Source organism: Ceratotherium simum, chromosome 3 (genome assembly GCF_057802395.1).
Source record: "Ceratotherium simum simum isolate JZ-2026a chromosome 3, ASM5780239v1, whole genome shotgun sequence".
Taxonomy (NCBI): domain Eukaryota; kingdom Metazoa; phylum Chordata; class Mammalia; order Perissodactyla; family Rhinocerotidae; genus Ceratotherium; species Ceratotherium simum.
In genome coordinates this window covers 46,120,020-46,143,277 of record NC_141902.1, presented here as the reverse complement: position 1 = coordinate 46,143,277, position 23,258 = coordinate 46,120,020, and the positions used below count along the sequence as shown (strand labels likewise).

Here is a 23,258-nt window from a genome sequence, read left to right as displayed (position 1 = left end):
CCGGGGTTCGCTGGTTCGGATCCCGGGCGCACACCGATGCACTGCTTGGTAAGCCATGCTGTGGCGGCATCCCATATAAAGTGGAGGAAGATAGGCACAGATGTTAGCCCAGGGCCGTCTTCCTCAGCAAAAAAAGAGGAGGATTGGCGGATGTTAGCTCAGGGCTGATCTCCTCACAAAAAAAAAAAAAAAAAAAAAAAAAAGACTTGACTTGGGACCAGAACTCGGATATATTGAATCACAGCTCAAATGTTCTATGCACTGCCCTAATCAAGTTTATAGTGACTGCTAAAAACTAATTAACGCACAGAACATATTTCTGTAGAAGCTCCAAGAAAAACCTGGAATCAACTGAAGCTAGAACATTTAACTCAAGTTCTAACAAAAATACATTAAATTTTACCCTTGTTGCCTAAAAGAATGTAGTAGTGATATCTCAACTGTTCTTAAGCAAATCATCTGACAAAAAGAACCAGTCTTTTTACCTCGGGGAATAGATGTGAAATACCTTTTGGGTTTTGTCTTTAGAATCCGACACACTTTCCACAGAACTTTCAGCTGATGTGCCAGCGTGCTCTCTTCCTCCTTCCTGCCTTCTCTCTCTCTGCAGCTGCTCTTCCTCCTGTCTGTCCTTTTCTTCCAGTTGTTTCCGAACTTCAGCTTCTTCATATCTAGTTGAAAAAAGAAGTCAAGATGTCTTCTACTGGCATGATGGTGGAAAGTAAAGGAGTTCTCACTGCTAAAATTAGTACCCTGCCTCGGGGTATTTTATGGCTGCAGGCTTTCTCCCTCAACTGAAACCCGACTCTGCCGGTGTTCCGCTACAAATCACAACAAGTAAATTTGCCCTCTGTAGATTTATTTTAAATTGCCCAAAAATCTTGAAAATAAACTCAATGCTCTCAAGTTGAAGTTGTTTAATGCTCTTTTTGCTTTTTCCCCTCCCACTAATTTCAACCTTTTAATGATTCAAATCTGCTGTAATTTCCTTTTCAAAGGATTTATAATCCTAAAATCCTAAAATTAACTATAAAGCCTCATCACTTAGAAAGTGGTTCAGAATATAAAAAAAGTACAGACAACAAATAAGTGAGAGAAAGGACCTAAAACCCAAAAGACAGAAGAATAAAAAACGTGATTATGTTGGCAGTAGTATGATTAGGGAAAAACTAGGCAAATCCAAAAGAAAACAGTTAATAATAGGTAACCCAAAGATAAGGAGAAATTCTATTCTATTTAGTTGATTAACTGGTTAAAGGAGGAAGAGAATAGTGATTCTAAATGATATCATCCACCTTAACATATTCCAGCCCCAAGATTAGTAATTTCTGGAAAGGATGAAGGGAATACATTAGTTGAAAATAATAATTTCTAAGTAAAGGCTATGATGTGTATAGCTATAATAGTTAATTGATCTGAGTATGAAAACCATTATGAAAAAATACTGAACTAAAAATAGTTCCCTTCTCATTCTGTTATTTAAAGAATGGCTAATGACTGAAAATTGAAACCTGCTGTTCTTTTTGTTTTTTCTTGGTGAGGAAGATTGGCTCTCAGCTAACATCTGTTGCCAATCCTCCTCTTTTTGCTGAGGAAGATTAGCCCTGAGCTAATATCTGTGCCCATCTTTTTCTATTTTATATGCGGGACTCCACCACACATGGCTTGACGAGCAGTGCCTATGTCCGCACCCAGGATTTGAACCTGCGAACCCCAGGCTGCCGAAGCGGAGTGCACGGACCTAACTACTATGCCACCAGGCTGGCCCTGAAACCTACTGTTCTCAATTTCTAATTATTTTATCAGCCTGGTAAGCCAGTCATAGCAAATACTAGAATTAGATTTTTTTTTAAAACATATGTAACTTCTGCAACTGGCAGATCAAAACTAACAGTAAATACTTCATTCCAGGGGCCAGCCCCGTGGCATAGCGGTTAAGTGCGTGTGCTTTGCTGCTGGCGGCCCGGGTTCGGATCCTGGGCACGCACCAATGCACCGCTTGTCAAGCCATGCTGTGGCGGCGTCCCACATAAAGTGGAGGAGGATGGGCGCGGATGTTAGCCCAGGCCCGGTCCTCCTCAGCAAAAAAAGAGGAGGATTGGCATGGATGTTAGCTCAGGGCTGATCTTCCTCACAAAAAAAAAAACCTTCATTCCAATAAGAGCAGTGTCCAGTAGCACATTACAAAATGGGGCATATGAAGAATCATACTTTTCTGAAGAATCCTGTCAGAAACTTAGAAAAAATTGGCCCTGAGCTCTGATCTAATACACCAATGCTTACCGTAGCAATCTATTATTCTAAACATTTAAGAAATTTCAGTAAAGAATACTAATAGTAACTCATGAACATAAGAGAGGTGACACAGCAAAAGATTTTAATTTTTGTGTCCCAGTTAACATAAGACTTATCTCTAAGAATTGCGATTTATATGCATGGTCAGATATAAATGGACAAATTCTAAATATTAGTTTTTCTTTTACTTTCTTTTAAAGATTTCATAATAATGTCTGTACCTGAGTTTAAGGCTTTCTGAGAGTCTTTCGGCTTCTTCAATAGCTTTTTTGATGTTTGCAAGTCCAAGTATTGAATGAAAGTGGTCCTAAAATTATAAAAAATCATTCCATACTGTTAGTACTGGCCATTGTACTCAGAACTATGCTAACATTAAAATCACAGTGGTTATGTAAAGGAAAGTTTAGATGAAAACACTCTTGTGACTGAATGAAGTATTTTTTTAAACTTTTAACCTACATAAATGCACAACTATTCTCCAAACGTTTCAAAAGTATCTCTTCATAAAAAACAAAAAAAACAAAGTCACTCATTAGCTCCTGCAACCAGAGATATTTTCAAATCAAGGTTGGTTTGACATGACAATAGTGTATTTTTTTTTTTTTTTTTTTTGGTAAGGAAGATTGGCTCTGAGCTAATATCTGTTGCCAATCTTCCTCTTTTTGTTTGAGGAAGACAGTCCCTGAGCTAACATTTCTGTAATCTTCCTCTATTTTGTATGTGGGATGCCGCCACAGCACGGCTTGATGAGCGGTGTATAGGTCTGCACCTGGGATCTGAACCTGCGAATCCCGGGCTGCCAAAGCAGAGCGTGCGAACTGAATCACTAGGCCACCGGGCTGGCCCCACATTTAGTGTATTTTGATTCAGCTAATTATTGGACCTAATTTGCCACAACTTGCCAGTATGATTTTGCAAACAGAGCCTACTAGGCACAGTTTATCACAAATGATATAGTAATCAAAATTTATAAAAAGAAAGGCCAGTGGGCCAGAAATATTCATCTTTGGCTCTTTGAGAGGCAGTCACCAAGAGCTGGTGGAATACATCTGTTGGTAAGAGCCACCATATGTCTACCTATCTAGCCTAAATGTAGATCATGTTTTGGTTGAGTTTATTCTTCTAGATTAAAGACTAAATAAATAAAAAGGGCCCTTCACTATGTAATTTCAATAAAAGTATAGAGTTTGTTCAGTATTGTGTCAACTGAAAATTATAGTAGAAACTGTAATTACTTCAGTTACCACAACGTCCTGACTACTGATGTAATAATTTTTTAACAGAAAACAATATTTAATCATTACTGTAAGATTTCTCTGATAAAAACAAAATACAAAGTAAAAACAAAAAATCCTATGACCTGTTTTATTAATTTTTTGACATGAACTCATTAAAAAGCCAACCTGTGAGCCCAGCTGTTTAAATGCTGAAAAAACTGTGTTTGGGCATGCCTGTTACCAACTCCCAGAAGATACTCTCTAGTATTAGTGAGGCTTCTTGTCAATAATATCTCTCTGTGCACTTAAAGGAGCACAGTTAAGGTAGTACAGTCATGTTGTCGCCTAACGACAGGGATATGTTCTGAGAAATGCATCCTTAGGTGATTTCAACATTGTGCAAACATCATAGAGTATACTTACACAAAGCTAGATGGTATAGCCTACTACACGCCTAGGCTATATGCTATTAATCTTATGGAACCACTGTCATACATGTGACCCACTGTTAGACTGAAATGTCATTATGCGGTACATGACTGTATAAATATTTTCAAATGTTCGATAGTACTGACAATTGGCAGATAGTACTGACAATGCAATTCTTACATAACTAAAAACATTTGCTTTACAAGGTTTACCAAGTAGAACTTGCCTACTCCTGAACATACAAATTAAAACAACTCTCATGATTTCCCCCCAAAAAAAGTTTACCAATAATATTTAGGATTAATTATCACGAATGCCACAGAGATTTAAAAATATAATTCTAATTTTATCTAGACTTTGCTATACTAATATTTTCAATATATTTGCCTTCCCCTCTTTTTAAGATAAACCTGAAAAAATGTTTGTAAACTTCTTTTTTCAATGAATAAGCAATAACTGTAACGTGTCCTCTACTAGTGAGCTTGCTAAATTAACAAGTTTTATCTAAATCTTAAATATTCCCTAATGTAAAACAAGAATGAAAGGTACAAGTTTCTGAAGAAGACTTGGTGACATTAGATGCTGTCCCTACCTGATTTAAAAGGTAAAAACCAGAAAATATCTAGTTAGTAAACTTAAAATTTCACATCCCTGAAGCCCAGTGGAGAGGCTGGGCTAAATAAAACAAAACAAAAAGTGCTTCTAAGACAGAAGCAGATGTGGTAAACCCTGGACAGAGCAAATGAAAACAGTCCCTTTTGCTGAAGACCAGGAACTGAACAACTGCAGCAAGTGGAGGAAGAGCCTGGGTTACCTGAGCCTTTGCAGGCAGCTTCTTAACCTGAACAACAACTGACATTTCCAACTAGATGCCCCCTTGGGAATGCAACAGATACTCCGTGGAAACAGAAAAATCTCTTATCAATTAAAATTTACTCCCAGCCTTCTCAAGTTAAAAAAAAAAAAAAAAAAGGTAGCTAGAAAAACACTTCCAAACTTGTCAGAGTAAACAACTACTAACTTAGAAAAATAAAGCAAAAAGTAAACAAGTACATAAAAAATTGGCCCTACTACAATAAACAAAACAGCAAACACCAAAAATACCACAGTTATCCAAATTTGCAAATCTTTCAAAAATATTTACTTAAGATTTTTATACTTCATTTTAAGCAATTCCACTTTAAAAGATACTGTAAAAACCATCAAAGAGCGTGCAAAAACTTGTTTGACTTTGGGCAGGCCTCTGTCTCTATCTGCAGATAAGTATGCCCGAGAATGTTCCAAGGGCGGGACCAATCCAGCCATCCGTGGACAGGAGGATGACCCTCCAACTGCAAGGGGCCACCTTTCCAAAGCTAGATTTAAAAACCCGTAACTATTATTAGTATAACTTTGCTGGTGAGAAGAAACACCAGCAATGATTTATCACTATTTAATAAAACATTAATGTTATCCCTTAACCAACAACCAAAAGAAATTATATCAGCGGTGGTATTTTGCTACTATTGCCTGGTAGCAAGATCATTCTTTTTTTTTTTTTTATTGTTTTTATTTTTGTGAGGAAGATCAGCCCTGAGCTAACATCCACGTCAATCCTCCTCTTTTTTGCCGAGGAAGACTGGCCCTGAGCTAACATCAGTACCCATCTTCCTCCACTTTATGTGGGATGCCCCCACAGCATGGCCTGACAAGCGGTGCCTCAGTGCGCACCCGGGATCTGAACCCGGGCCACCAGCAGCGGAGCGCGTGCACTTAACCACTAAGCCATGGGGCTGGCCCTGCAAGATCATTCTTAAAGAAAGGTGGAACAACCAACACAATATTCTTCCCATTTTTTGACGTAGTCTCTATGTTCCTCTTTTGCCTGTTTCTGGTGCAATCGAAATGCAACCATTTTCTCTAGCAACACTTAGCCTAGTCATCAGTTCTCTTTATTTGTTTACACCTCCCCCACTCTCCTTCCCTCCCCGTGGCTTCAGCAAAGTGGAAGAAAGGCACCTGCTCAAAGGATTAAAAGCCAGAAAAAAAAAAAAAAAAGAAATGCAATAAAAATGGAAGTGATGAGTATTAATTTTGCAAACGGAGATCTTTAACGTGGCTACAATGTCAAATATAAAAAGTGTCACAAAAACAAGTGACTAAACCTTGAATCTTGAAAAAGTACAATTGCAGTCATATTTTTCTTATTTAATGCAGTCATATTTTTCTTATTTAATGAATTCTTCCACTTGACCTGGCAATGATATATTATAACAGAAAACTGAGTTTTTATGTTGCTATAATCTCGTACTAATCCAAGGCAAATTAAGTATGTGTATATAGTGTGTGTGTATCCACACATATACACATATATATTTGCAAATAATGAAACTAAATCTTCAGTTTGCTTTTTTCTATCTGCATAAGAGTTTGAACTTGATGCTGTATAATATGATCTAAATTTCAGTGCTAGTTAAAACTTTTAGAGGGATCAATAGCTCCATTGTGCAAAAATAACTTAGGAAATAAAAACGCAGAAATAAAAGGTACCTGCTGTTGCTTGAAATCAGGCCTTTTTTTGATAAGATTATAAACAGTCACATATTTCATATATAGTACATAGGCCTTTTCCTCATCACGATCTAATCTGCTTTCTTCTGCTGTCTTGAAGATCTTCAGGGCACTCTGTACATAACTTAAAATTAGAGAAAAAAATTAAAACACTTGACATCTGGGGAAAAAGTCATGTATGAAGCCCACAGAGAATCTTGATAAAATTAATTTCATAATTTAGGTTGTACTACTTCAGAATTGATACAAAGTTAGATAAGTTTCGATGCAACATGAAAGTTTCCCTTATGCTGCAAGTGAACATGAACAAGTTTCATGATAGCTGTTTACATACCACCAAACTGTTCAAAACGCTTTCTAAGTCCAGTTGTAAAAGATTTGCTATAACAGATAATCCTAAGGCAGGGGGTCCTCAGGCATCCATATAATAGTCATACTCTATAACGAAAGAACATAACTGCATACCATTTGTATGGAAGCAGGGAAGCTAACATTTTTAGTATTTTAATGTTAAATACTTCTAAAGTCTCCTCACTCCTTTATAACCATGATGTAAAATTCTCACTGCCTAAAAATCCAAGAAACTAGGGACAGGAAAACAGACATGAGTTCAATCTTTTTACTTGGTTAAAGTTTTCTACAAAATGGCTGAACTGTACTCTGATTCACTGGTTCTCAAAGGAAAAGAAACTTAAAGTCTAAAAATATGTCATCTTAAAATTCCACTTCAATAAAATAATTGGAGGATTCTGTGGTGTTCATTCCAAGGACATTTTCCTGGTTAACTGTCTTTAGAGAGCAAATAATAAGCATTTCTGCAAGAGGAATTCATTCACTTAGGACTAAAGTTTTGGCAACCAAGTTATAGTGCCAATGCTTATATATAATATGCATTACCAACAACATACATTTATTTATTTATTTATTTTTGAGGAAGATCAGCCCTGAGCTAACATCTGCCAATCCTCCTGTTTTTGCTGAGAAAGACTGGCCCTGAGCTAACATCCGTGCCCATCTTCCTCCACTTTATGTAGGACGCCGCCGCAGCATGGCTTGACAAGCAGTGCATCAGTGCGCGCCTGGGATCTGAACCTGGGCCACCAACAGCAGAGCGCATGCACTTAACCGCTACGCCACGGGGCTGGCCCCTCAATATCTTATTTATACAAAGCAGTGCACCTTGTTTTCTGTATTTTTCAAACTGTGCTCCAAGACTGAGACATGGATTAATGATGAAGTTGGTCAGGCCAAGGAACTAGGACACTACACATAAAGGAACAGGACCAAAATGGTATTTAGAACCAAAGATGGTCCTATACGAGAACCACTTCAGTCAGTGTGTGTGCCCTGCCTAGCATGACATCATAGTCCTAAGATAGAGATAAATCAAATCAAAGCTAGTAAGGAGATTCTCTAGAAGACTTTGGGAGTGGCTGCAATAGTCCTTGGGTTTTCTCCAAATTTCTTTCACTCTAATGCATGTACATCTTATGGGCCTATATGTAGCAGATCAAGCTGAGATGGCTGCAATGAATAAAAGTTCAGTGAACCAGCCAAACATTCTAAAAGGATTCTAGCATTCTCTAGAACAGTGTTATGAGATAGGAAGAACACAAGTTTCTGGTGGTATATTTAGGAAGTCCTTCTGCTGTACCACTTTCTGTGGGATCAGGGTAGCCCTAGAGCTAAATCAGACATTGCCAGAGTGCAGTGATCTGTTTTAGGATTAGATGAAGCTCTCTCAGAGAGCTTCAAGAAGAGAGCTTCAAGATAGCTTTATCTTTCCCATTGTTTCCTATCTGTAAATCATTCAACAGGAGTTAAACAGAGCTGCTTTCTCCGTCACCCAATTAACATTATCTTAGCTCAACTAACTTAGCTCAAGAAGTAGGCCAATCCTCTCTTATTCTTCCTGCCCCCCAAAAAGATCTCTTTTTAAAAAGCCCATTTTGGGCCGGCCCCGTGGCTTAGTGGTTAAGAGCGTGCGCTCCGCTACTGGTGGCCCGGGTTCGGATCCCGGGCGCGCACCGACACACTGCTTCTCCGGCCACGCTGAGGCCGCGTCCCACATACGGCAACTAGAAGGATATGCAGCTATGACATACAACTATCTACTGGGGCTTTGTGGGGGGGGGGAATTAAAAAGCCCATTTTGTCCTTAGTAATGTTTAGAAATATCAGTTCATTCTGGAATTTTTTTTCCTGACCCACTTTAAAGTTCCTACTACTCTCTTGTCTTCATTCTTGATGTTTTTTTCCCCATCTTGAGTTTATTTCCTTTAGAAAACGATTCAAAGATGTCCCTGTGCAATCATAGGTTTCTTTAGATGCCTCTTCACAGGTTCACTTGGAATCATACATATTATTTTTTTTTGCTGAGGAAGATTCGCCCTGAGCTAACATCTGTGCCAATCTTCCTCTACTTTTTATGTGGGTTGCCGTCACAGCATGGCCGACAAGTGGTGTAGGTCCACACCTGGGATCTGAACCTACGAATCTGGGCCACAGAAGTGGAGCACGCCAAACCCAACCACCAGGCCACAGGGCTGGCCCTGTATCATTTTTTTTTAAAGCTTCCCATTTATCTCCACCCGTGGAATACCCATTTTCCTCCTGATTTCTAAAATCTTCTTGCCCCAAGTCTGGGGTATGTGGCTGGCTAGAACCACTTTTTTTTCTGAAACTGTTATTATCAAGTAGTTACTTATTTATCTCCAAATCTTCTCCTTTGTTGGTCAAAATAAATTCAGAGGAAAAGTTCCCCTATTGCCTCCTGACCCTCAACAGAGATAAAACTATCAACAAGTTAACAATTTTAGTGATATCTCATTTTTAGCAAAATTACTTCCATAAATATTAAAGTAGCTGGACCTCTCCACTGCTATTATATTTTATCTTAGGACAGATTTTGTAATCACTACCAGGAAGGTATCATCTCAGCTTCTACCTCAGCAGACAGATAGACTATAGGCCCTTAAAAATAAAAACAGATAGGGGCCAGCCCAGTGGCACAGTGGTTAAGTGGGTGTGCTCCACTTTGGCGGCCCGAGGGTTCGAAGGTTCGGATCCCCGGCGCGTACCGATGCACCACTTGTCAAGCCATGCTGTGGCGGCATCCTATATAAAGCAGAGCAAGATGGGCACGGATGTTAGCCCAGGGCCAATCTTCCTCGGCAAAAAGAGGAGGATTGGCATTGGATGTTAGCTCAGGGCTGATCTTCCTCACAAAGAAAAAATAAATAAAAAAATAAAAACACATAAGATAAATCATTAAGTTAAAAGCTCATGTCAAACTGGCACAAATTAATACTTTGCTGAATGTTGGATAAAAAATACATATCTCTCCTCCTTCTCAAAGACAGACTATACTAGGACCATATCTTATATGTGAAATATACAAGGATTGTGGCCGGCCCCGTGGCTTAGCGGTTAAGTGCGCGCCCTCCGCTGCTGGCGGCTCGGGTTTGGATCCCAGGCACGCACCAACGCACCACTTCTCCGGCCATGCTGAGGCCGTGTCCCACATACAGCAACTAGAAGGATGTGCAGCTATGACATACAACTAGCTACTGGGGCTTTGGGGGGATAAATAAACAAATAAAGTTAAAAAAAAAAAAAGAAATATACAAGGATAAAAATGATCTTCAATTAAGAAGCATTTTTATACTGTTTTATGAAAAGACATTAACTGTGGCTGAATGAGTTTTGTAAAACCCTGGTAGTTTTTACCTCTTAAACTTATGATCTGGCATACTGTCCAGACCAGATATGTGTATTAGCAGGATACATATGTAGTGTGCCAAGATAAAGTTAAGAACTTTTCTAATGGAGGTCTCAATTTATTCTTGTGATGATGTCATTTTTCAAATAAACTTTATATTGACTCCTCAGCTAACTCATTTAATATGGAAATGAACTAAAAATTAATATATAATTCAGCCAAACTAGCAAAGGACACATACCTCTTAGTGCTTATTTTCTCTGGTTTAACTTCTGTCTTCTTATTGAGGTCTTTTAGTGAGGAACTGAGGTAGAGTTCTTTAGGAACTGAAGACACAGCAGGCATGATGAATAATGTTTACCTTTCTACTTTCACAATGGATGGTGTACTTCATTAAAAGTAGTTCTTCTCTGAAGCAAAACAAACAAAAATAACCCCACTAGTTTTCCTCATTAACAATAAGTCAGCAGTTAAAAAAAAAAACTCCTAAACTGTATCCTTTGCTAACAGAGTTAATTTTTTTCCTCATTAACCAAATTAATTTTAATTTGCTGTAATTTTATTTATTTTTTTTATTGAGGTAACATTGGTTTACAACATTATATAAATTTTAGGCGTACATCATTATATTTCGATTTCTGTGTAGATTACATCATGTTCACCACCCAAAGACTAATTACCATCCATCACCATACACATGTGCCTAATCACCCCTTTCGCCCTCCTCCTTCCCCACTTCCCCTCCGGTAACCACCAATCCAATCTGTCTCTATGCGTTTGTTTGTTGTTGTTATTATCTTCTATTTATGAGTGAGATCATACAGTATTTGACTTTCTCCCTCTAACAGAGTTAATTTTAAATTATCTTGAATATTTACTTTGGGAGTTCAAGATATACATGGTCACAATAAACAATTTAATTTTTTTTCAAATTTTCATTAACTAAACAAATTACTGTTTGTATCATTTTGCCTTAAGTACAGTCATGTGTCACTTAACGATAGGTACACTCTGAGAAATGCATCATTAGGTGATTTCGTTGTTGTGCGAACATCATAGAGTGTACTCTCACAAACCTAGATGGTATAGCCTACTATACACCTAGGCTATATGGTACTAACCTTATGCGACCACTGTCGTATATGCAGTCCAGGGTGACTGAAATGTTGTTATGCAGTGCACGACTATATTAGGAATCTTTCCTTTTTGGAGGCCAGCCCCATGGCATAGTGATTAAGTTCGGCACGCTCTGCTTTAGCAGCCTGGGTTTGGATCCCGGGCATGGACCTACACCACTCGTCAAGCCATGCTGTGGTGACGACCCACATACAAAATAAGGGAAGACTGGCACAGATGTTAGCTCATGGCCAATCTTCCTCAAGCAAAAAAAAGAGGAAGATTGGCAACAGATGTTAGCTCACGGCCAATCTTCCTCACCAAAAAAAAGACAGAAAAGAAAAAAAAGAGCTTTTATATTTCTCTTCTGTTAAATTTGTATTATAGTATGGATCACAAATAGAAGGAAGTTTCACTTAGAAATATTTCTCTTTCTCATTGATGTTGTCAGTTAATAAAAGGAAACCAGTGGTGGGGGAGGGTAGGCAGGGCCACTTTATATGGAGCTGGGAACACATGAACACCTTTCTGGAAGAACACACCCAAGTATTTTGGTTTACTCTGAAAAGGTCTTTGATGATTCATGACATTCTTTGTTTCCTCATCTGCTCTGGTAAATTCTGACTAGGAAGATGGAGAAGGCAGTAAACAAAATGAAGAGGAAGAAAGGCTAGGTCCATACCAATTCAGTTGTGTGTGTACATGTGCAGCGATGCACGTAGATGGGGCAGACCAGGCAAACACATCAAATAGGAAGTCTTGGAAAGATCATAAGTGTCACCAAATGAAAACTTCAGGAACCCAATTAAATTTACACAAGGTCTGCAGCTGTGAAGAACTAATTACAATTCAAATAAATAGCTACATTAATACATTTAAGAGATTATAACTTTTTTTCCTATCACTTTTTTCCACTATCTTAATGTTTTCATTCTATCAGTTCACTATTATTAAAAAGTTCACTAATCCTAAAAAGCTGAGTAAGGTACCACTTTAGGGAGAAAAAAGGCTCGTGTTCACCTATGTGAAACTACAAAAGTATCCCAATTTGCTTTGATTCTAGTCACATTTTATATTAAATACTAATACTTTGTGACTTCTTGATACTCATCCCTTCTAACCCTGTGCCTTTAATCCACTATCTTAGTCACCAAACCTAGCTATTTTCTTTCTCTAAAACTCACATTTCTATAATTTTGGGTTTTTTCCATCAATACTTGCTTCATATGTATCTATAAACACATGTTTAACCAAACACTTTAATGAGTAGTTTCAGACCTACGCATTTAGAAACAATGATCTCATATATGAACATTTTCTACACTTTTCCCTCCACTCTGCATTTTCTATCTAAAGCTATAGTGACAAGCGAGAAAAAGCCTCTGGACCACAACATCCCTCCCAAATGGATCAATTAATGTTAAATATTTCCTCCCAGTTAGGTATCTAATTCGTCAAGAATTCATCACCAAACCAGCTAAGAGCATCCATTAAGGGAAGAGTATGATAGGGATCCCTTGGATCAACAGTATTGTTTGAATGCCTTACCTTGCAAAAAACACTATGTTACATGTTAAAGATACAAAGAGTATATAAGACATGGTCCCTGACCTCCCAGAATAAACAGTTTAACCAGAGAACATATACTACCCTCCCACACCCACTACCTCCTCACCTCTTGCCTATGCCCAACATTGAGTGAAACAGAAGGAATACATATAACATGATGCCATTTGTATAAAGTTTAAAAACAAACTAAATTGAACAATATATTGCTTAAGAATACAAATGAGGTAAACCTATAAAGAAAGGCAGGAAATGATAAACTTAATATTCTATTTCTGGGGAGGCAGAGGATGGACTCAGGGAGGCACACGCAAGGAGCTTCAGGGGTATCACTAAGGTTTTATTTCTCAAGTTGGTTGGTACATTCACAGGTGGTCATTTTATTGTCATGTTTTATAGCACATAAAAGAATATATGTAGGGGCCAGCCCGGTGGCACAAGCGGTTAAGTGTGCGCGCTCTGCTGCGGCGGCCCGGGGTTCGCCCGTTCGGATCCTGGGTGCGCACTGATGCACCACTTGGTAAGCCATGCTGTGGCAGCGTCCCATATAAAGTGGAAGAAGATGGGCACGGATGTTAGCCCATGGCCAGTCTTCCTCAGCAAAAAGAGGAGGATTGGCAGATGTTAGCTCAGGGCCGATCTTCCTCACAAAAAAAAAAAGAAAAAAGAATATATGTAATATACATAACATATTATTCCATAATAAGTGTTTAAAGAAAGCAATTATATAACAATGCAAATATGAATAAATATATGCAATTGTATAGCAATATGAAAAGAATATCCAGGCAGATGTAAAAGTTAGGAAGTTATGGGTGAAATAAGCAAACAAAATATATACATAGATTTTGTGTGTGTGTGAGGAAGATCAGCCCTGAGCTAACATCCATGCCAATCCTCTTCTTTTTGCTGAGGAAGACTGGCCCTGGGCTAACATCCGTGCGGATCTTCCTCCACTTTATGTGGGACACCGTCACAGCATGGCCTGACAAGCGGTGCATGGGTGCACGCCTGGGATCCGAACCTGGGCCGCCAGCAGCGAGTGCAGGCACTTAACTGCTACGCCAGGGGGCCGGCCCAAAATATATATGTTTTAAAATATTGATTTAAAAAAACAGATTTGGAATACTGGAAGAGCCTAATATATACACAATCTCGTAGAGTACAGCTTCCATACAGTGGTGTGAGTGGAAGCACGAGCACGAGCATTAAGGAATAAAGAAATGGAAGTAGACTGTACATAACTTAAAAAAAATTGGCAATAAAAAAGAGAATGATGGGATAGAGTGGAATGGTGCTCCAGGAACATGATTTCTACTTAAACATAAGAAGCAACAGTTGAGGAATAATACGTTTGACTAAGGGAAAGCAGAGTAAAGTCAAGAAACTAACTTTTCAGGAAGGTGCTTAAAGAAACCTGAGGCCTCAGTGATGCCACAACAGACATCACTGTGGCAGAGGCAGGGGACACTGGAGCGTGGACTACTAATTGAGGCCAGAAGACAGTAAGGTAACAGTAATAAGAGTCACCCCTGAGACTTTTCTGCCCTCAACTAGCTCATCTAGGATCTTAAGCTTACTCTACCACAGAAAGCCAACATTTGCTCCCCTGATATAGTCTAGCTCTTGAAATATAATTCCCAAAAAGCCCAATCATTTTTTATTGGTGACCCTGCTAAGTGTACTAAGATAAGGACTAAAGCCTGAGTTAGGCCAAGTAACCAGATACCAGTTTGATGGTACCTGTTATTTCTAATTCTATCCTCTATATGGGTCCTAAGTACTAGTGGTCTAACCACAGAGTATATGTCAAGAAGGCAGGTAGAATCTATTTTGTTGATTCATGACAATTAGGTTTCTTGTCTGGGACAAGAGAGCCATTGCTTTGAATCTTCTAAAATGAAGGTCTAGAATATGTCCTCAGTTGAATCTCTTTCTCATGATTATCTTTAAAGCTTGGATCTTTCAAAGACAAAGAACATAAAAACTATACACGCTACCTAGGCAACTTAAAATGGTAAATCATTAGCTATTTCAAAATTCAATTTACATGTTCACAGATATCCTGCTGTATAGAAGACACTGTGCTTCCAGGAACTCAAAAGATTAGACGTGATCCATTTCCTCACCAAGTTTAAAAAAATAATGTGAAAGAGAAACTTGTAAGCAGTGGTAGTACAACACAGCATGATATCAAACTATAAAGAGTTACAAATAATGTACAATAAGAAAAATTAAGGGAGATTAAGTATGACTAGAGGGATCTTGGGAGGCATCATGGAAGAGACAGCATTCATGTGAGTCTTGGTGGGAGAAGGCTTTTGATAGAGATGAGGAACAACATGAGGAAAAAGTTAAGAAAGTAAAGAACATCTTTAGGAACTAGCCAGTATAGAGAACGAACAAGGAGCTACTAGACAATAAAGGCTGAGAAAATAGTTTAGGACCAGATAATAGAAGGCCTTGAATGTCACATTTAAAGCATATACTTTGTTTTCTAAAGATAACAGAGAGCCATAGCAGGATTGTGAAGAAGGGAGTTATGTGACCCAAACCGACAGCAGTACAGTACAAAGTTAGGCTTTAAAAGACTGGAGATAAGGAAGACACTAGTTACCTAATATAATGAACCTAAGGAAAGATGATGAAGGTCAGAACTAGGGCAGTAGAGATGGAATGGAGGAGGCAAATACAAGACACTACAAAGGTAGAATGACAGGCCTTGGCAAATGATTAGACACATGGAGGGAAAGTATAGGGATAAGATTATGATAAAGTTTTTAGTGAGGGTTTCTAGGAGAAAGATTGTGCTTTTTAAAGGTTACCTTTTCTGTCCTTAGTTGATTTTTGAGAACAGCTAAAATAAGTAACAGCTTTCTCAGATAATGTCATCAAAGGATCACAGTTGTTTCCATTTTCATTAACAAAATTATGTAAGTTACACTGTCCAAGAAGATGCCTGGTGTTAAAAATACTTACAGCATTGCCTTAATTGCTATTTTAGCCTCTACAATCACACATTTCTGCAGAAGTCAAAGCACAGGTTAGGATATTTTTCCTTAATCAAATGAGAAAGCAAAGAAGGATACATATCTAACTTAAATCTATGTGAAAATCAATATGTTAAATTTTTATTAAGTCATTCTGCTGCATTTTGCCATTAAAAAATTTTCAAAATAGGGCCGGCCTGGTGGCTTAGCGGTTGGGTGCGCATGCTCCGCTGCTGGCAGCCCAGGTTCGGATCCCGGGCGCGCACCGACGCGCCGCTTCTCCGGCCATGCTGAGGCCGCGTCCCACATACAGCAACTAGAAGGATGTGCAGCTATGACATGCAACTATCCACTGGGGCTTTGGGGAAGGAAAAAAAAGGAGGAGGATTGGCAATAGATGTTAGCTCAGAGCCGGTCTTCCTCAGCAAAAAGAGGAGGATTAGCACGGATGTTAGCTCAGGGCTGATCTCCCTCACAAAAAAAAAAAAAAAAAAAAATTTCAAAATAGACTAACAAAATAAATTAAGGCTAGAATGAGTGAATGAATTCACAATTTCCTTACTTTGGCTGCAATAGTACAAACAAAGAAAAGAGCAGCAGCAGTTTGTTATTGTTACAACAAACCCAACTGATACTTATATAAGAATGTTCAATAACTATAGAACTCAAATAATTTATAGAATTTACTTATTTAGATCTAGTCAAACTAAATATAACATATAACCCATTAAAACTATGTTATGCTTCAAAAAGGATTGTAAGTAAAAAAAAATAAGTATATGTAAGAAAAATTGAAGTTCCTCTAAAACAAAAAAACCTTCTTAAGATGTGTAAACCTGATAAAGATTAAGAACTCCAGCTTTAATCAAACAGCAATGCACCAAAAGTGAAATCCAGACAGTGCTGAAAATGTGTTAACAATGGAGAGAAGGAAAGCATATATAGCCCTCTCTTTTTGATATCCTTCTGATCCTTCCAAAGAGTAGAGATTAGAAGACTTGAACCATAGAGTGAAGACTAGAAAGTAAAAAAGTGAAGATTGCAGTTTGTGGTCACTCAAACTGGTCCTGCTATCTTAACTAGGGCTTCACACCAGCCACTGCTGAGGTCCTTGGCAATGCTGAAAAGAAAGCAAAGTTTATCTTCTTTGGCCATCCATCATTTTGCCCTATCTCTGCCCTTCAGACAGCAACAGTATTCATTATATCTTCAGACTGTCTTAAATTTCATATAATCCATTCTATACTCCTTCTACTTAAAATGCCACAAGTACTGATGAAATAACCTGTTTTAAAGCAATCTGTATTAAGGCTCAACCCTTTCAAGAATTAATCACTGCAAAAAACTTCTGATATTTTCTGAGCATCTACCATGTGTCTAGCACTGTAGTAAATGCTTGAGAGCAGTGTTTTTAAAAATCCATTCAGAAGGTCACAATCAGCATTAAAAAAAATAAAACTAAGAGAAAATATCAGAGCATGTCACACATACTAAGGTTAAGTAGTTTCATGAAACTTTAGTTTCAGTTATGTCTATGTGTGTACGCATATAAAGAACACTGGGTTGAAATGTAAAATGTATTTCTTACTATAGGTTACAATCGAAAAAGTGTAAAAGTCCTGCAGAGCAATGCTACTCTAGGTGTGGACCACAGACCAGTACTGGTTGGGCAAGTGTGATAAAATAAGAAGCTTATGACAGAATGTAAATAATCAATTAAGTACACTGAACTTTTTACAGAAGCAAGACTTTCTCTATGAAGAAAGCACTGCACTAATTCATATTCGAGCACAAGCTTTAAGCCTGTAACAGAGAATGGCTACTTTGAGTAACACTGCTCTAGGGGATAAAAAGGAAATATCTTAGTCTACTTACGAGACCAAACTAATACTCATTAAATAATAAGACAACAATTAATTGCTACACTAAATATTAATATGTGATTCCAGTGACTGGGAAGTCAAAAAGAGGAGAAAATTTGGTATAGCTTGGTGGGGGGGGGAAGCTTCTTCCAGTCCAGAGTGCATTCTCCTCTCTTTTGTGCTGGTTCTGCTTCCTTCAAGGACCCACTTAAGTTCCACCTCATCCATCCTTGATGGGCCCAGTTCTTGGACTTTCATTTCTCGGTCCAAATTCTATAGTACTTGTTATTTATATCATTCCTTTAGTGCAGTATTTGGGCCAAATGACAATTATGACTAGGTTGTAAGACCCTCCCATATCCCATAAGCATGCAGTGCTCATGATGATGTGATAAGAGAGAGAGAGAAATTGCCCCTAAGGATAGGATTTAGCTATGAACAGAGTCAGAAAGAAGGGCATTCCAGAAGAGGAAACCAACACAAAGATATAAAATGAGGAATCAGTATGGGAAAGCAAAGAGAAAAATAAGAAATACTATAGGGATTATCAGGAAGTAATCAATTAGATCAAGGGATTACACTGACATATCTTTACATGTCATTACTCTGACATGCTAGATCCCTAGCATCTACCTCAGTAGTCCTTATAGTCAACACTTAATAACTGCTGGCTAATAATAATAAACTCTATTAGGGGGACGGCCCCGTGGCTTAGCGGTTAAGTGTGCGCGCTCTGCTGTTGGGGGCCTGGGTTCGGATCCCGGGCGCACACCGACGCACCGCTTCTCTGGCCATGCTGAGGCCGTGTCCCACATACAGCAACTAGAAGGATGTGCAGTTATGACACGCAACTATCTACTGGGGCTTTGGGGGGAAAATAAATAAATAAATAAATAAAATTATTAAAATAAAATAAAATAAAAATAAACTCTATTAGGGAAAGAGACAGAGTCACATTATGGAGGACTTTTGAAGGCATCTAGAATGGTTTACATTTAATTCAGCAGGCAATAAGAAGCCAGTTCTTGAAGGGAAAAGTGGTATCTCAGGGCAGGTCAAAGTGGGGATAGCAAGATGGATTTAAAGGAAACAGGAATAAGGGAATGTTACTTTGGAAAATAACTGGCAGACAATAACTGCAAAAAAGAACACAAAAAGGCAGAAACATGCTTTGGTAACAGATTGAAACAATATTTTCTCTTGTGTGTGTACACACACACACACACACACTTTTTACCCTGAGAAATTTGAAGAATGGTAGTGATGTTAACGATCAATGAATACCGTAGCTTAAAAAACTGATCAGTTTACAGCAGCGTTTCTCAGCCTGGGCACTACTCACATTTTGGACTGGATAAAACTTTTGTGAGAGACTGTGCGCTGGAGGATGTTTAGCAGCATCCTGGCCTCTACCCACTAAATGCCAGTAGTATCCACCCCCCTACACTTGTGAAAACCAAGTGTCTTCAGGCATTGCCAAATGTCCCCTGGGGGGGCAAAATTACTACCAAATAACAACCACCGATTTACAGGACGTTTTGAACATGTTGAGTGTATGCAAAGGAAACAACATCTAAAGATGCCTCGAAAGAAATGTAAATATGTAATTAGAGATCAGGCCTACAGAGAGACCAGACAGATATTAAATCAACTATTAAGGCATTAATGTTAATTTTGATAATCCCTATCGTTTTAGGAGATAAAAGTATTGACACTGAAATGATATGTTATCTAGGATATAGTTTAAAATAATCCTATTTTCTTCATTTTGATATATATTTCAAAACTTTTTATAATAGTTTCTAAAACAAAGACATCATTTATACTAGTAACTAAAATCAGAAGAATGAATCACCAAGGAAATGAGATCTTGTTTCTCTACAGCTGACAAGATTCTTGAAGGGCTTAGAACTTGGCAGTGGGGAGGAGAGTTCGTAAATGAAGAAAGAAACAAAGAATGAAGGAAAACCAGGAAAGTGCCATATCATGGAAATCAAAGAAAAAGAAAATTCCAAAGAACTTTTATAAAGTTCTTACAATGCTAAAAAAAAAAAAAAAAAAGTAAAATAACCAGCCCTAGTAGTTCTGAAGAGTGACTGTATAAACTGGCTTCAATTTGGTAAACATTTAGAGTACCTACCATCTATTCAAGATGCAGCGTTGGGAGCTACAGGGGATATAATGAATATACCTCCTAACAAAATTTCTACCTCTTGAGATGAAAGACAAGTTTAATAAAAACCAAAGTACCATAATATAGGCACTAACAAATCATGCCAAAATCTGTTGGTTTTGTTAAGAAGGACAATTCCTAGAAAAAACAGGATACCTGTTTTCCAGAATAGATGTCTGTCTACATTTATAACCTTAATCCATTTCTTATCTCCTATCCTTCTTTATATCCTTAATTTTTCTAAACAGATGCAAAATGGATGAGTAGGGAACCAGATCATACTTAATATGTACTAAAAAAAAAAGACATGGTTCTCAATTCTAGCTGTACATTAGAATCACCTACAGAACTTTTAAAAAATGTTGATGCCCAGAACCCACTCCTAAACAATAAAATCAGAATCTCTGAGCATGGGACTTGCACATAGGTATTTTTGTGTGTGTGTGAGAAACACTAGCCCTGAGCTAACATTCGCTGCCAATCCTCCTCTCTTTGCTGAGGAAGATTGGCCCTGGGCTAACAGCCGTGCCTATCTTCCTCTACTTTATATGGGACACCACCACAGCATGGCTTGACAAGTGGTGCGTCAGTCTGCGCCTGGGGTCCGAACTGCGAACCCCAGGCAGCCAAAGCGGAGCACGTGAACTTAACCGCTACACCACCAGGGCTGCCCCACACACAGGTGTTTTTAAAAGCTCCTCAGGTGAACTATAATGTACAGTCAGTCAAGACAGAGAACCATGGACATAAAGAATCGATATAAGCATGTTATTAGAAGCAATGAAACAATATGAAGATGACAGTTTCCAGCTGAAATCAACATCTTAAATCATATAATTCCCAATCTACCAACATTATGAGAAATCATTTTCATTTTTAAAATTTTGTAATTGAGAAATTAAAATAAATCCCCAGGATTCCTACACCATAACTTTTTCAGAAATATTTAATTTGTTTTGGAATTGATATTATAATGACTAATAATTTCCTTTCACTATAAGTGAAAGATGTGCAGGTTCACATCACTATTGATACGTTTCAGAGAATTTAGTATTACGAAAAACTAAATTGTAATGTTAGAAGAGCCAAGGTTTAGCTATCTTAACACTGACTTTATTCACTATACATGACTATTGTTTTATTTGAATTGGCCTGGTTATAAACATGGAATTCCAAATAAGTTTAATATAGCATTTCATCATTTATTAATAAAAAATTTTATATTATGAAAGTATTGTAGGTCTTAGTCTCATTTTCCATTTATTATAATACGACTTTGAGCAAATTCCTTAAATCCTCCCAACACCACCAATGCCACTCCTCAGTTTACTTTCATCTGCAAAATGGGAATTATTCATCTTTTTCTATAGAGTTCTCAAATGAAAAAATACATACAGAAAAAGCTCTGAAAATTGTAATGTGCCATGAAGATACAAAGCATTATGGTTAAAGAAATCGGAAGTGTCCCATATTCTGCATCTACTATTAAATCCAAACACTAGTCTAATACAACTTTGTCAACACAATTATGGTATGCTAAAGATGGCCACAAATTCTTTGCCATTCTTCCCTTCAAAAGGTAGGAGTTTTATATAATGATAAAAGGGACACTACATCAAGAAGACATATCACTTATAAATATATATGCACCCAACATAGGAGCACCAATGTACATAAAGCAAGTATTAACAAACCTAAAAGGAGAAATCAACAACAACACAATAATAGTAGGGGATCTTAACACCCCACTTACAGCAATGGATAGATCATCCAGACAAAAAGTTAATAAAGAAATATTAGACTTAAATGAAAAACTGGACGAGATGGACCTAGTAGACATATACAGAGCACTCCATCCAAAAACAGCTGACTACACATTCTTCTCAAGCGCGCATGGAACATTCTCTAGGATAGACCATATGTTGGGAAACAAAGCAAGCCTCAATAAATTTAAGAAGACTGAAATCATAACAAGCATCTTTTCAGACTATAAGGCTATGAAACTGGAAATGAACCATGAAAAAAAAACTGGGAAAGTGACAAAAATGTGGAGATTAAACAACATGCTACTGAACAACCAATGGATCATTGATGAAATTAAAGGAGAAATCAAAAACTATCTGGAAACAAACAAAAATGATAACATGCCATATCAAACCATATGGGATGCAGCAAAAGCGGTCCTGAGAGGGAAACTCATAGCGATACAAGCCCACCTTAACAAACAAGAAAAAGCCCTAATAGGCAACCTTAAATTACACCTAACAGAACTAGAAAAAGAAGAACAAACAAAGCCCAAAGCCAGCAGAAGGAGAGAAATAATAAAAATCAGAGCAGAAATAAATGAAATTGAGACCAAAAAAACAGTAGAAAGGATTAATGAAACAAAGAGTTGGTTCTTCGAGAAGATAAACAAAATCGACAAACGCTTAGCCAGGCTTACTAAGAAAAAAAGAGAAAAGGCTCAAGTAAATAAAATTAGAAATGAAAGAGGAGAAATTACAATGGATACCATGGAAATACAGAGGATTATAAGAGAATACTATGAAAAATTATATGCCAACAAATTGGACAATCTAGAAGAAATGGATAAATTCTTAGACTTATACAACCTCCCAAAATTGAACCAAGAAGAAATGGAGAATCTGAATAGACCAATAACAAGTAAAGAGATTGAAATAGTAATCAAAAACCTCCCAAAAAATAAAAGTCCAGGACCAGACGGCTTCTCCAGTGAATTTTACCAAACATTCAAAGAAGATTTAATACCCATCCTTCTCAAACTATTCCAAAAAATAGAGGAAGATGGAACACTTCCTAAATCATTCTATGAGGCCAACATCACCCTGATACCAAAACCAGACAAAGACAATACAAAGAAAGAAAATTACAGGCCAATATCGCTGATGAACATTGATGCAAAAATCCTCAACAAAATATTGGCAAACCAAATACAACAATACATTAAAAAGATCATACACCATGATCAAGTGGGATTTATATCAGGGGCCTTGGGGATGATTCAACATCCATAAATCAATCAACGTGATACATCACATCAACAAAACAAAGAATAAAAACCACATGATCATCTCAATAGACGAGAGAAGGCATTTGACAAGATACAACATCCATTTATGATAAAAACTCTCAATAAAATGGGAATAGAAGGAAAGTACCTCAACATAATAAAGGCCATATATGACAAACCCACAGCCAACATCATACTCAACGGGGAAAGACTGAAAGCCATTCCTCTGAGAACAGGAACGAGGCAGGGCTGCCCACTCTCACCACTCCTGTTCAACATAGTATTGGAGGTTTTGGCCAGAGCAATTA

The 23,258-nt window shown here is 37.7% G+C and overlaps 1 protein-coding gene across 4 annotated transcripts in view; it reads right to left on the bottom strand.

The window, feature by feature from the left end:
* USP8 (ubiquitin specific peptidase 8) overlaps nucleotides 1-23,258 on the bottom strand; it is a 91,530-nt gene that overhangs the window by 29,445 nt on the left and 38,827 nt on the right. For all 4 annotated transcript variants that reach the window (XM_087427096.1, XM_087427101.1, XM_014780712.2 and 1 more), the window contains exons 2-5: nucleotides 10,454-10,622; nucleotides 6,471-6,615; nucleotides 2,517-2,602; nucleotides 509-671 (exon numbers count right to left, since the gene is read on the bottom strand). In XM_087427096.1, the coding sequence (XP_087283222.1) occupies nucleotides 509-671; nucleotides 2,517-2,602; nucleotides 6,471-6,615; nucleotides 10,454-10,557 (498 nt within the window). In that variant the 5' untranslated portion in view covers nucleotides 10,558-10,622. The remainder of the gene's footprint in view (nucleotides 1-508; nucleotides 672-2,516; nucleotides 2,603-6,470; nucleotides 6,616-10,453; nucleotides 10,623-23,258) is intronic.